The 13,846-nt window shown below is 42.3% G+C and overlaps 1 protein-coding gene across 12 annotated transcripts in view; it reads right to left on the bottom strand.

Moving 5' to 3' along the window:
• The window catches only part of LHFPL2 (LHFPL tetraspan subfamily member 2), a 129,826-nt gene extending 119,680 nt beyond the window's left edge, over window positions 1-10,146 (bottom strand). For 5 of the 12 annotated variants that reach the window (XM_071802887.1, XM_065861331.2, XM_065861332.2 and 2 more), the window contains exon 1: window positions 9,684-9,938. Coding sequence is in view for 1 of the 12 variants with exons in the window: in XM_071802892.1 (XP_071658993.1) it covers window positions 9,684-10,109 (426 nt within the window). In the remaining 11 variants the exon portion in view is untranslated. Of the gene's footprint in view, window positions 1-8,543; window positions 8,784-9,507; window positions 9,643-9,683 lie in introns of those variants that run through there. The other 7 variants (XM_071802890.1, XM_071802886.1, XM_071802888.1 and 4 more) reach the window with 4 other exon arrangements.
• Between the last annotated feature and the right edge of the window lie 3,700 nt (window positions 10,147-13,846).

Below are 13,846 nucleotides of genomic sequence, written 5' to 3'. Positions count from 1 at the left end.
TTATCTCAAGTTTATACAGGTGTCCACTATGTCTGGTCTTTGACACACCTTTGTATTACAGACAGGTGATATGTTCCTCTGTAGTTCCAAAATCACACCTGGAATCCCACTAAATTGCCATGCATTTATTACTTTTAGCCATTAACAACACATGTAGCAGTTATTTCATTTTTTAACGAATGTGAATGAGCCAATTTGTTCTTGTTCATTTTTGTCAATTCTTCTCTCTCTCCTGTCAATAGTTTAATTTGAGGCTGACCCTCTGATGAATCTCTCACAAAACAGAACTCCTGTGCAGAAACCTTCATCAGTTTTTTCCACTGTGAACAGAAAAGCAACATATGCACTTATTCTTTATACAATGGCCTTATCTTTCCTGAATGTTCTTTTTATTTCCCAAAAATGTGCTGGCCTTGCAGACTCTCTGTGGCAGACTTCCTGCTCCTCAACTTATTCCTCAAATTCTTTTTTAACTTGTCTTATGCACATCTAATTCTGTCAGAGTTAGACCTTCCACTTTTCCTCTTTCACACAAAACAGCTATTACCCTCAAACCTGCATTTTTCAATGGGCTTGGATTATACAATGAACTAGTATTAGTATTACAAAAATGGACAAGGATGGAGGCTGACAGTTTTATGTGAAAATATTTACCTCTATCACCTGTAAATTAATGGAAAGACTAGAGAAGAAAGGAAGTTTCCCTGTGAGCATTAGTATCAGCATTAATTGCTTTTCCCAGTCTGCAGGACTGTCAGGAGTACGGTGATTTTTCCTTTCCACAGATTCTTCAATACATATGGCTAATTCAGATCACTTGCACTACAAGGAAAATACTTTGTCCTAAAATTTTCTCAACCCTCTACATTACCTTCCCTGAAAATGATCATTACAAGGAGAAAAAGGAGAGTTAAAAATGTATTTCCTTTCTTAAGATAAGATTTCCAGTATTTTCAGGATCTGAATGATGCGATAAAGTAAGTTATTCTATTACCAGACAACACTAATAGAGAAAAGATAGCATGTTTATTAGATATTTATTATGATGAACTGGAGGAATGACCTGAAAAAACAGTGTCATCTTCAGTAAGAACATGTGCAAGATGCTACAGTTATATATATTATATGCAGTTATGCATTATATGCAGAAATAACCACCTATAAAACGATCAGTGAGAACAGTGTCTTAGAACGTGTATCCTTGGATGAGGATCTGGTGGATTACTGTATGACCATGAAAGAGTCACAGTGCTGCAAAGAAGACATGCATCGTGTCAGCAAGTATGAAGAGGATGCCATAAAATTCAATTTAACATCATTAAAACCTCAAGTGGAATATCATTTTAACCTGGATAAAACAAAAAAAAAAAGTGACATAATGGAAGATAAACCAAAGAAAAGCAACAAAATCAACTGGTGTACAGAAAACAGCATCTGTGTGGTTAAAGAATTGAGCTTAAAGAAACACCAGCCTATAGCAGTTAAGAAGCAACATAAAACACATTGTAAGAAAAAAACCCAACAATTACTTGCTTTGTCCAACACAGATGCAGGATGAGCAGTCATAGTATTGAACTGCAACGTGAAAGGTGTAAATTGAATAACATGAAAAGAAAATATTCCCATGGCATGATTATGTAAGGGAGACTGTTGAGCTCCTTAGAACAAGTCACAGAAGACAGAAATGGGTGATCCTACTCTCAGGCAGATGAATGAACTAAGTGACTTCATGATCTTTTTATATCTTTTCTTTGGAACCTGAGGAAGAATCTCTTATTTTCAGTCATTTAACAAAAAAAAAAAGGGGGGGGGAGGGGGTGGGTGATGGTACAGGGCTGCCTTAGAAAAAATGAGGTTACAAACAACCTGCTCACATATAAACTATTCATCCAGACCCCTTCCCTGCCCAGTTTCAAGAAGCTTGTGGAAAAAAAGGAAGACTAGCAGCCAAGAGCTGGAGAAATTATGCTGAAAGTTTGGACTTCTATTCTCTGACCTTGCCCAGACGTTCTTTAAACGTGGCTTGGAAGCAGACACACACTATGCAGAGTACAGTGCATACATGCGTACACGACACTTCTGATGCACCCTAAAAGCAACAGATTGCACATGGTGCTGGTTTTGGATGGGACAGACTTAGTTTTCTTCATAGTAGCTCGTATCGGGGTGTGTTTTGGATTTGTGCTGAAAACAGCGTTGATAATACAGGGATGTTTCAGTTGCTGCTGAGCAGTGCTCATACACAGTCAAGGTCTTTTCTGTTTCTCACACCACCCCACCAGTGAGTGGGCTGAGGTGCATAAGAAGTTGGGAGGGGACACAGCTGGGACAGCTGACCTCAACTGACCAAAGGGATATTGCATACCCTATGACGTCATGCTCGGCATAGAAAGCAGGGGGGAAAAGAAAAAGGGTGATGTTTGAAGTGATGGCATTTGTCTTCCCCAGTCACCATTACATATAATGGATACAGTCTTGCTGTCCTGGAGATGGCTGAACACCTGCCTGATGATGGAAAGGAGTGAATGAACTCCTTGTTTTGCTTTGTTTGTGTGTGCTGCTTTTGCCTTACCTGTTAAACTGTCTTTATCTCAGCCCATGAGTTTTCACACTTCTACCCTTCCACATCCCTCCCTCATCTCTCTGAGGGGGCGTGAGCGAGCAGCTGCATGGAGCTTGGTTGTCAGCGGGGTTAAACCATGACAGCATCTACTGTGCAATGCACGCAGTGTGCAACAGAAAAAGTAGGTAAACTCTGCTGATACAGGCTGGTCATGTGTCAATGAATTAGAACATTCCTAAGGCTCCGTTTTAACTGGACTTTCACCTTCACATTAACATGTCCCATTCTTGCACTGAGCAAGCTCAAGAAAGGCTGGATATTTCTGTACTCCAAGTTTGGCTGCGATGAAAGGCAAGCTCTAATTCGAGCTGTCAGGGTTGTTATGGAATGCAGTCTGGGTCACTTAGATATAAAGATTGGTTGAAGGTAATTACACTGATTTTATGCAGTCATGATCATGACTAATGACTGAATAAACATGTATGCGCAACACAAACCTCATGCACATTTCTGCAAACTGGACAGCTCTGCTAAATTATCTAGCATCTCAGCAGAACAATCAGCTGGACAGTCTGTGGAAAATCTTGCACATCAGCTGTCATATAATATGTCTATTAGTAGCTTAAAGAAAATCTAAGAAAGAGAGAAAGATGAGAGCTTTGTTAACTCTTGAAAGGTAAACCATACCAAAGCAATACTGTCCTGAGAAAAATCAATGCAGAAAGAGAACAGAGACATTAACTTTGCATGAAACTTTCTATTGTGCATAAAAACATGACTTCTTTATCGTGACAAACTTGGTCCATCACTAAATGTTGAACTCATAATTTTAAATGGTTTTCTACAAGCACAGAAACAAATCCACAAATATGACTGAATTTAAAATTAACATATGTGCAACTAATCTCAACATGTAAAAACTATAAAATAATACATTACTATACTTAGACTAGAACTTATATTTGAAATTTTCTGGTAAACATTACATTATGCAAACTTACCTATGCAAAATGATGCTCAGGTTTTATCAGGTGTCTGTTATGAAACAGAGTTACAATTGCTAAAATTGGCACAACGATGATGTATATTTATGGCCTTATTTTGTGAAATAAGCAAATTCTATAGAAGGCTGAGAACTATAGCATTTGCATGAGATACTCACCACTGTTTATATTACAAGCACAATTCAACACATACTATTTATCAGAATTAAATAGTTGTGCTGAAAGATGCTGTCATTCTTTGTACATTAAGAACTCTCCTAAGAAATTCTGTACAAAACCTGTTTTAGAAAACTCCAGGCATCTGACAAACTGCACTCTTATCTACAGCACCTTGTCTTTTACACATATTTTACTGCAGGAATGGTAACTATATGTGCAGCACTGCATATATATCTTACTTGTCTAACATTTCAGAAAAAAACAAAAAACAAAACAAAACAAAACAAAACAAAACAAAACAAAACAAAACCACCTCTATATAGGAACATATTTTTTGTTACAGCTTTCCCTCCACAAAATTACTGTTTGCACAGGACATATCAAGGCAATGCACATACACTAAGAGACAAAACAAGTGTATGTAACCATTAAAATAAAGCTTCTCTCAAATGCATTTGCCAGTATATAGACTCAGTGCATTAGCACCAACACTCACTTCAGTGATGAGGTCAGATCTTGACAAATGAAAGTTCAATGAAAACTCTGAAAAATCTGTTTACAGTTATACCAGATGTAAGCCTTTCAAGCTGCAATTCATTGACCTATGTAAACTGATCTGGCTTTCAGATAATCTCCCAGTGAATACTATTGCAAAATCTATAAACACAGATGGCACCAACTGGCACTCTATCTGCAGTCTCAACAGAAGATCAAATACAGAGACTGAATTTATCCTCCCACATCACAGGTGATTCTCTCCAAACAGGTTTAAAGGATTACGCCTGGAAGCTGAAACAAGAAAGTTCTGTCACAGCTACCCAAAGTTTCAGACACCCTGAGAAGCTGCACTGCTTGAATTAAGCTGGCTTAAAAACTGTACGGCTTTTAATAAATGAACACAACATTCAGTTCAGACCAGGCCTGGTTATAGTTGCTACAACAACCACATTGACCATTCCTATTAGCAGTAAACTTACAAGAGTTTTTTTCCTAAAGCACTGTAACTGAAGAGCCTACCTGTGATCAAAAAGAATCTTGCAAGATTAAGATGCCAACAACCTACAGTAATACATCAGTGCATATCGGTGATATAAATGCAAATATAATTTGCATTATTGTTAAATTATTACTAAAGCCTACTATACAATTTTATCTACAAAACTTCGTGTTATTCACCTGGAACACAATGACAGCATTAATACTATTGTTGGTGAATTGTCATAAACAATCCTTAAAAATACCCACAATGCATGAAATGTCAGGTGTTACCAAGCATGAAGGACAATTAGTGAACTCTAAAGCTAATTCAAACCCAAGACATCTTCATTGATAGGACATTAAATTCCACATATAACACATAAATCTATCAACACCTCCACAGTGTTTAAAATAATAAGACAATATTAAGACAAAGTAATTCGAAAAGGAGCATTGACACCAATGGTAATGGGGGCTGTACAGCTGCTTCAGCAATATTACTTCATTAATGCCTTGTAATCAATAGAAGTTGTATAAAGGTGAAAATTATAACATCCTGAAAACCAGCTTACAGTAAGGCTTCATTGTGTGTAGGGGTTCATTTATCACAGTCTTCTCCCTGGCTGCAACACAATATGATGCTTTCTCCAGGACATTTTCTCCCTCTTTTTAGAGTACTTCATTTTCATGGTCTATCATTTAGTTTCTATGTTTTCACCACAGGCTTCAAAGAAACCCTCAAAGAAAACCCCAACTAACAACATTTAAACCAATATAAATAAGAAATGTTGTAAGGAACAAATAACGCTGCAGCACTCTGTTCATGCAGTTATGTCTTAAACATCCTGAATTCTTCTTCGAAGAGCTCACATCTAACTTACTACATAGATCCAAGTGGAGAAAGATACTATGAATTTGAGGTCCAGAAGACAAGGAAAACTGGATAATCTTTAGAAACAGGCTGTAATTTGTTTTTTTTATTACTTACAGTAAATTAGAAACTGGATCCTATTGACTGTGTAAACAGCACAACAGTCGCCAAATATCATCTGCTGTGATTTATTTGTTCTTGGTCATGGAAAAGATAATTGCCCAATTGTTACATGTATCCCCAGAGTTCAGAATTTCAGATCTATTTCTGATTCAGTCACATAGATCGGGCACATTTGCTGTAACTTGCTTGCTTTTGCAGCAAATTTCCAATTTAATTGTTTTTTTTTCATTGTGGATTTTGTTTTCTTTGGAATTTCCTTCCAGAAAATTATCTTCTAGGAAAACACTTCTGGGAAAATTGATTATTCTCTGATTAACTGGTGTTGAAATGCTTATCCGCAGTTTACGTCTGACCTGCTAAATCTAAACATAGGGAGAAACAAAGGCAATTAAAAAACCATAAGATCTCAGATTAGCACTAAAATATTTTTCAAAATGCCTTAACTACTTTCAATAATATAACATGAAAATTACTGAAACTACTTGCTTTACTTAGAGGACTGTTTAAAAACAAAATAATAAATCTGTTGTTTACACAGCTTTCAGAATATCTGACCATACCTGCCCAGTGATTTTAAAAGACAAGTGATAACAATACTCCTTTGGCTTGTTCGTTTTTTAGTTTTCCTGTGCTTTACAAAGGCCCTACATTCAGCTTAATTCCAGTTCATCTGTATGTAGGACAATGATTTTAAAAGAACACACCCTGTTATGTCCACATTCCAGTGAAGATTTTTGGTACTATAACCTGGGAGAATCCTGTCAATTTTTGTGAAAGCTAGAAAACCTGAAGGAAAAAATAATCTAAGCAAAAGTTTTTGGCATCATTTTAGCAGATCTGTCAGCTATAATCACATCAGCAATTGTCTCTGCATCAAAGGGCTCCGAGAGACAGTACCACCTTCCAGCCACTTACCACCTCTGTCCTTGTTCCCAAGTGAGTTCAAAATGTTGAGATCCCAAATGATTTATGCCTTAGGTAGACCGCAAAGAAATGGGAACTGTTGTGGGGGAAGGGAGGCATCATAAACAGTGAGGAAAGCAGCAAATGGGAAGACACAGAAAGCCCCTTTTCATGGGGAAAGTAGGAACGGGGACACAAAACATCTTCCATTGCCAAAAGCCACCAACAGTTCAGAAGTTGATCTCTGCCCTCCTCCCCACAGGCTGGATGGTGCAAAGGGTCAGCCAACAACAGGAGCCTTGTGTGCTTGTGCCTGTGCATGAAAGCACATGTGTGCGTGGGAAGTGAGGAGAGCTAGGGACAGCAGAGCAGCCATCCTCAGCCCCTCGCCAAGCTTCATCAGGCAGGCATGGTGAGGGGGAAGCCCAGCCACCTCAGTGGGGCTCCTACATGAGGAGACTTCTTCCTTTTCCTCTTGTAACAAGCTGGCTTTAAGATCCTGAGGGTGAAATTCCTAGAAACTGCTTGTTGCCTACAGGAATCTTATATCAGCTATGAGCCGCCATGCCATGTTCAACACATCCCCTCGTCACGACCACTGCTTCTCTTTTACTGAGGCATCCTCCAACTAGTACTGATGTCTAACAAAGGAGGAGCTTCTGGAAATACATATTTTGATGAATAATAATTGTGTTCTTCACATCACTCAGAACAATAATGAACCTTCCTTTTCCTGTAATTACTATTTAAACAATAATGTCTACACTGTATGCAAAACAAAACATTGGGTTTCTTGCCTTTGCCACCTCTACAGTCACCTGCAGCCCAATCAGGTTCTGCTGATGGAATAGCATATGGCGCTTAATATGTTGTTGTCCTATTGTGTTACAGAACACCATACATAATTTTCACAGCCATGAGTCAGATCATGAAAAGGGATCACAACAGTCATTGCCATCACTATTCCTGATCCAAACTTACCAGCCAAGCACAATCAAGAGTGACCCAGAAGATGTGGAAGAGTTTGCTTTGATTAAATAGGTTAAAAAAAAAAAAAACAAACAGGACTATAACATTCTTTTAGAGAAATGCTGTGTCCAGTCCCAGTGATTTATACTCGTAAAAGCAAATGACACACTACTGTTACTTGCCTGACATGTGGGTACATCATCACCCAAGCATTTCCCAGAACGCTTAATAAAAACAGATGATTAACTAAAACAAAACAAAACAAAAAAAAGATAAAGTGGGCAATTTCCTACATACTGATTAAACCTACTCCACGACCCAGACAAAGAAAACTTGTGAAGAAAGCAGAGATGTGATTAAAGCTGGAGTGGCTGCAACTAGAAAATGCAACAAAAATCAAGGAATGATCCCATAAAAATGTTTATGAGATAAAAGCCTCTCATTAACAACTGCCCTAACAGAGCACATTGACAGTCTGTATATATCCTGCATCTAACAATGGGTAGGCATTGATAAAACACTCAAGAAAGTGCCAGAGATTAATTTGGATTATATTTTTGTAGCATGTTTTATTCAGAATAAATTGGAATATTGATTTTAGTGTCACTGATACTTTCTAATAAGCCACTCTTCGTCTATAATATATATTTAGGCCTCAATGAGTTACAGCTCTGTAAGGTTTCTGTGACCAAAGCAACCCCCCTGAAAACAAGTCTCCTTGCAGGTGTGAGCTTACCCAACCAGAACCCACTGCAGCAGTGGGACCAAGCAGATATTTTCATTAATGTATCTGTAATGGTGCCTAGGAATGTTTCCCTAAGAAAGCCAAGCCCTGAATTTACATATATAATATTTTCTCGTAGATGAGGTCAGCTAGAGCTTTTTTATTTTTTCAGTTATTCCTAATAACACATCTCTCATCAGGATGCACACACTGTCTCATCTGCTCATTTCTGTCTCAGTGTAAACTTACTGCAATGGAGCAATCGAGCCGCTCTGCCACCAGGTACTGGCAGCATATACACTTGTCCAGACACAGCACTGCCAGCCTGTGCTGTTTTACTTGACATCGCTCCAACGCATCCGCAACTTCTGAATTACGGGATCCAATCTCAGCAGTGTGTTACCACTACTCCTTTGAGCGATGCCCGAAGCACCAGCAAACCTTCACTGGTAACTTGTGCCATCCACTTCTTGCTCTTTCCTAAACGACCTGAAGAAACAAAATATCCTCATCCTCCCTCAAGAACTGAGCCCAGAAATGCGAGAGGAAAGAACACGCCGCGGGCGGGAAGGTGCCAAGGTGAGCTGCGAGCCCCTCTTTCCTCCGGGCAGCTGGCTGGGCAGACGGGCGGCTCCCGCTCGCCCTCGCGGGCGAGGCCGCAGGTGCCGCGGCCCGTGGGTGCAGGCCTGGCGGGGGCACCCTGCCCTCGCGCTCCCCTCCTCACGCTCCCTGTCCCGCACGGCGCCGCCATGGGACACCGCCGGCGAGCGGCTGCCCCGCCGTTCCGCCCGCCCCAGGCCCTCCCGTTCCCGCCCCGCTCCTTAACGGCGCTTCCCGCAGGAACGGAACAGGAGGGAGCGGGGCAGCCACCGGAGACCGCTCGGTGCTGTGTACGTGTACGCGAGGAACCCCCGCCCAGCGCCGTCGAGCTCCCGCCCGGTGCCGGGCGGCGGGAGTCCCGTCCCGCCGGGGCTGGCTGCTCGGCGGCACCTCCGCGTTGGAAAGAGATAAGGCGGGAGGGAGGCAGCCCGGCGGCTCCGGTCACTCCGCCGGTCGCTCCCTGGTTCCCCGGCCCCGCGGGGAAGGTGCGAGCTGGTGCCCTCCCGTCCCGCCGCTTCCCCGGCGGACGCAGAGCGGCTCTCGCCGGCGCCACAGCCCCGTCCCCACCGCCACAGCCCCGTCCCCACCGCCACAGCCCCGTCCCCGCCGTTACCTCCGCGCCGTGCCCCGTACCCCGCGGCGCCTTCCCAGCTTGTCCTGCGCCTGCAGCCCCGGCTCGCGGGGAGCTGCAGCCCGGCCGCCGTACGGGCAATGAATGGAAACGCGCCCAGCGGTTCCCGTCCTCCCTCCCGCCTCCTCGCAACTTCAGCGCCGCCGCCGCCGCCTCACCTCCGCCAGGCAGAGCGGCTCCCCAGCGCCAGGTCTCCGCTTGCGTCGCCGCCTCCGGCCCGCACCCCGCCGGGCTCGTCCTCCTTCGCTCCCGCCGCAACCATGCACCGAGGGAAGAGGAATGGGACCCCAGCGAGCCCCGACCCCGCCGCCCCCAGTCGGAGGGAGAGAGGGAAAGAGTCGCGGCGAGGGGCGGGGAGGGACGGGACGCGGCCGCCCTGCCTTGCCCAGGACCGGCCCCCTCACACTGACGTCCCTCGCTCTCACACCGCCGGCTGCGGCGGGATGCCCATGCTGGGGCGGGGGAGAGGCCGCCCTTAGCGGGGTCGAGCGGGAGACTAACAAGGCGGGGGAGGCCCCGTCCGGCTCGCCCAGGGCCTCGGCGGCAGCCGCCGCGGCGGGGCGGGCAGCCGGCACCTCGGCCATGGGCGGCCTGGTGTGCCCCCCGGCCAGGGTGATGGGTGTCCCGGGGGCCGGCCAGAGGGGGAGAGGCTCTGGAAGCAGTCCAAATAAACGCTGACCCGCCATCCTGGTGGTCTAAACAACCAACGGTCGTTCATTCGCCTCCTCCGGCCGATAGGCCAGGAACTGGCACTGGGCTGTCGGACCGGCAGTGCCCGCCCGGGATGAACTATCACACTTCTCATCTGTCCCCTTGGACCTGGCCGTGGAGGATGCATTGAACTGAAAGCAGAAATGCTAAACAGCAAATCCCCCCATTTCCAAACTTTCTACTTAGACTAGATCTTCTGAAAAAAATGCAGTTAATACTCATACGACATACCTTGCAAGAAAATGCCTCAAAAATTGTCTGCAAATTTTCTATTTTGGAACATTTCCCCCCAGAATGAAAAATTTCCCACTAATCTCATTTTAAAATCCCAGTTAACATTCTTTCAGTTTCAAGACAGCAATCTGATGACCCAGACTTTTTAATAATTTTGTAATCTTAAAGTGTCTTAAGACGTCTCATGCTAAGCATATACGTGTCTACTGGCAGCAGTACTCATCTAAAGCTTCTGCAGAGAAAATTATGGTTTAGGCTTGGACACGTCTCTGCATGCCTCTGCTATTCCCTACTGTTGTGTCTTCATGTAATACGCTGATGGTTGCAAGTGGATGACAGGTGTCTAACTTTATACAGCTCTTCTCAATATCAGCTTCACTTGCTGGATTGGAACTGCCTGTTGCAATAGATAAAACCAAATTTATTTACCAAAATTTATTTACCAGATGGGTAAATCACAGAATCACAGAACGTTATGCATTGGAAGGGACCTCAAAATATCACCTAGTCCAATCCCCCTGCCGGAGCAGGAACATCCAGATGAGGTTACACAGGAATGTGTCCAGGAGGGTTTTGAATGTCTCCAAAGAAGAAGACTCCACAACCTCCCTGGGCAGCCTGTTCCAGTGTTCTGATAACCTTACAGAGAATAAGTTTCTTCTCAAATTTAAGTGGAACTTCTTGTGTTCCAGTTTGAACCCATTACCCCTTGTTCTACCATTGGTTGTCACCGAGAAGAGCCTGGCTCCATCCTCGTGACACTCACCCTTTATATATTTATGAACATTAATAAGGTCATTCTTCAGTCTCCTCTTCTCCAGGCTAAAGAGACCCAGCTCCCTCAGCCTTTCTTCATAAGGGAGATGCTCCACTCCATCGTCTTTGTGGCTCTGTGCTGGAGTCTCTCCAGCAGTTCCCTGTCCTTCTGGAACTGAGGGGCAAATAAATCACCCTGGGTATCTCAGAGACATAGATTGATTAACTGCTACACCAATGCAAAACTCGATTTGCTACAGCTAAAGCTGTCCTCCTCTTGGAAAAGAGTAGAGTTCTCTTTTTCACAGCTATCAGAGCGCTATCTTTCACAAACACTGCATTTACTTGAAGTTATGGTTTTGAGCTGAATTATTCTCTCATTCTGGTGATACAGAAGGATCAATGAAGGCTGGCCCTGCTGACTGCTTGGGACTCCAAAGGCTTCAGCTGTGCAGGGGAACACTCCATCTGAGTGGGTCCAGTTGTTGGATATGTGCCTTCTTATTAGTGTCTGCTCAGAAAAACAAAAGTCAATTAATGTCTTCCTAAGTATGTACGTTTAAGAGGAAGAAATAAGCACAAAAAATAAAGACTTATGTTCCTGTGGAAGAAACATTGAAAACATACACAGGTATCTACACTTTCGAAAACAGAGCATATGCTTTCATGTCTGCTCATTGTCCAAACTTATATCTGTATGTTACTTTTCCCCTTTGTTTCTGGACAAGTCATCAAAAGAAACATTCTAAAAAGGCTTTATTAGAGACATTTTTGTTCCCATTAATGACTCTGAAAACTCATTTTCTACAAAATAAGGGTGTCTTTGTAAAGCTGAACTCTCTTTGACCTCCAAAGCAGTTACTTTAACATACAATAGGAGACAACTCAATAGGCCTGTCCAAAAATAAACATCTCTTCAAAGAATATTTTAACCCTAGATACTTCACACAAATAGAGCAGTCACAATGTTACTTGATAATGCAAAGTTATTAATTTTCAATAAGCTATAATACCTTTACTTTCCAGTTTTTGAGTGCACTTTGAGCTAGTCTCCCTAACAGATGGCTCTACAACTTTTGGATCGAAGTTTTTCCAAACAAATAAATGCCCCACACCATTTCAAAAGGATGCATTAGAACCATGACAGTCCATCAATCAGGTGAAACCAGAAAGTATAAAACCTACATTGCAAATATTTTTTTTTCACTGATCATCTATTAACTAATAAAAAGATAAAGTGCCTGTTGATTTAATAAAGCTTACTTTGAATGAAAGGAAATAATTATTAATGCATCTCTGCTATATTCATTTATGAAGTTTGCTTGCAAACATAGACACCCATGTGTGTCCAAATCACATGTAAGTCTCACTGTAATTAACAGATGTGATAAGGAGTGATGTTGTGATGGATGCTGTCGTAGTGGATCCAGTGGCAACAGCAGCCTCTTCTTTCTCTTCCATTGTTTAAAAATTGTTTGCTATTTAAAAATGCACAGCAGGAACAGTTACAGAGTCCTGCTATCAGCACTTATGTGGAGGCTTACCAATTGGATAAAGTCATTGCTAATGGGAATGATGACACTGGATAATAAGAAAATGATAATCCACAGAACACTATATTTAAGTCTTTAAGAAACTGATTACTGACTTGCAGTACTGCATGTAATACAAATGGCAACCACCATGGCTTAGTTCATTTTAATTTGGGTGCTGTCTGGTCCTCAGCACAGATTGCTCCAGTTAAATTTTTGCCATACTACCCTGGATGCAGAACTTGCATGGCAATCTCAGTGCACCAGGTTGTGGGGCTGAAAGAGACTGCGGCAGAGGAAAAGTCATGAGCAGGTAGTTTTTACTAGGAGGTAGGAAGCAGCACTCTGAAATCCCGATTTGGTCCTGAAGGCCAAGGATCGGGACCCAGACAGATCTAAGCATAGCATATTATTTTCTTAATTTGAAATGCTTATTTATTTGGAATTGGTGTGAGAAACTTGTTATTTCCTTCTATTAAAGTAGCGAGGTTTTAATGCTAACTAATTATGATACTGGCTTTGATGTGCAGCTCTACACATTTTTATTTGGATTATCTGAAACCAAACTGCACAAACAAATAACTCATCACCAGAACATAGCACATATGCACTATCCAAACAGGAAACAGAGGCATCCAACAAGCACACTTTGGATTAAGTAATATATGAGATGGAAAAGATGATTATAATGGTTCTTCCTCTTGCTCATAGATCTTCCCATGTATTAACTTTGTAGGCATTCATTTGTTTAGACAGTTTTCCTCCCTAAACATGGGTTTATTTATAACCCCAGATACTAATACCTGACATCATTTTGATTGATCTATTTATATTCTCTGTGGATTGTAAGAATGACGGATTATTTTACCCTGAAATTTCCTGAAGTTCACCTGAACAAATACAGCCTTGGATGTGGCCCAAAAAAACATTATCTGAAGGTTTTAAGAATAGAATATAGACAGGGCAGACAAAACAGGATAGCAGAAAGTACAACCAAGAAGGCTATGACATCCAAATAACCAACAAATAACATGTAAGTTGGAAAGCAGAACAGACACTATTTGGCTCAAAATTAAGCTCTCACTTAG

This window comes from Patagioenas fasciata, chromosome Z, assembly GCF_037038585.1.
Source record: "Patagioenas fasciata isolate bPatFas1 chromosome Z, bPatFas1.hap1, whole genome shotgun sequence".
Taxonomy (NCBI): Eukaryota; Metazoa; Chordata; class Aves; order Columbiformes; family Columbidae; genus Patagioenas; species Patagioenas fasciata.
Note: the sequence above shows the minus strand (reverse complement) of the source record. Positions and strands in the feature narration are given on the sequence as shown.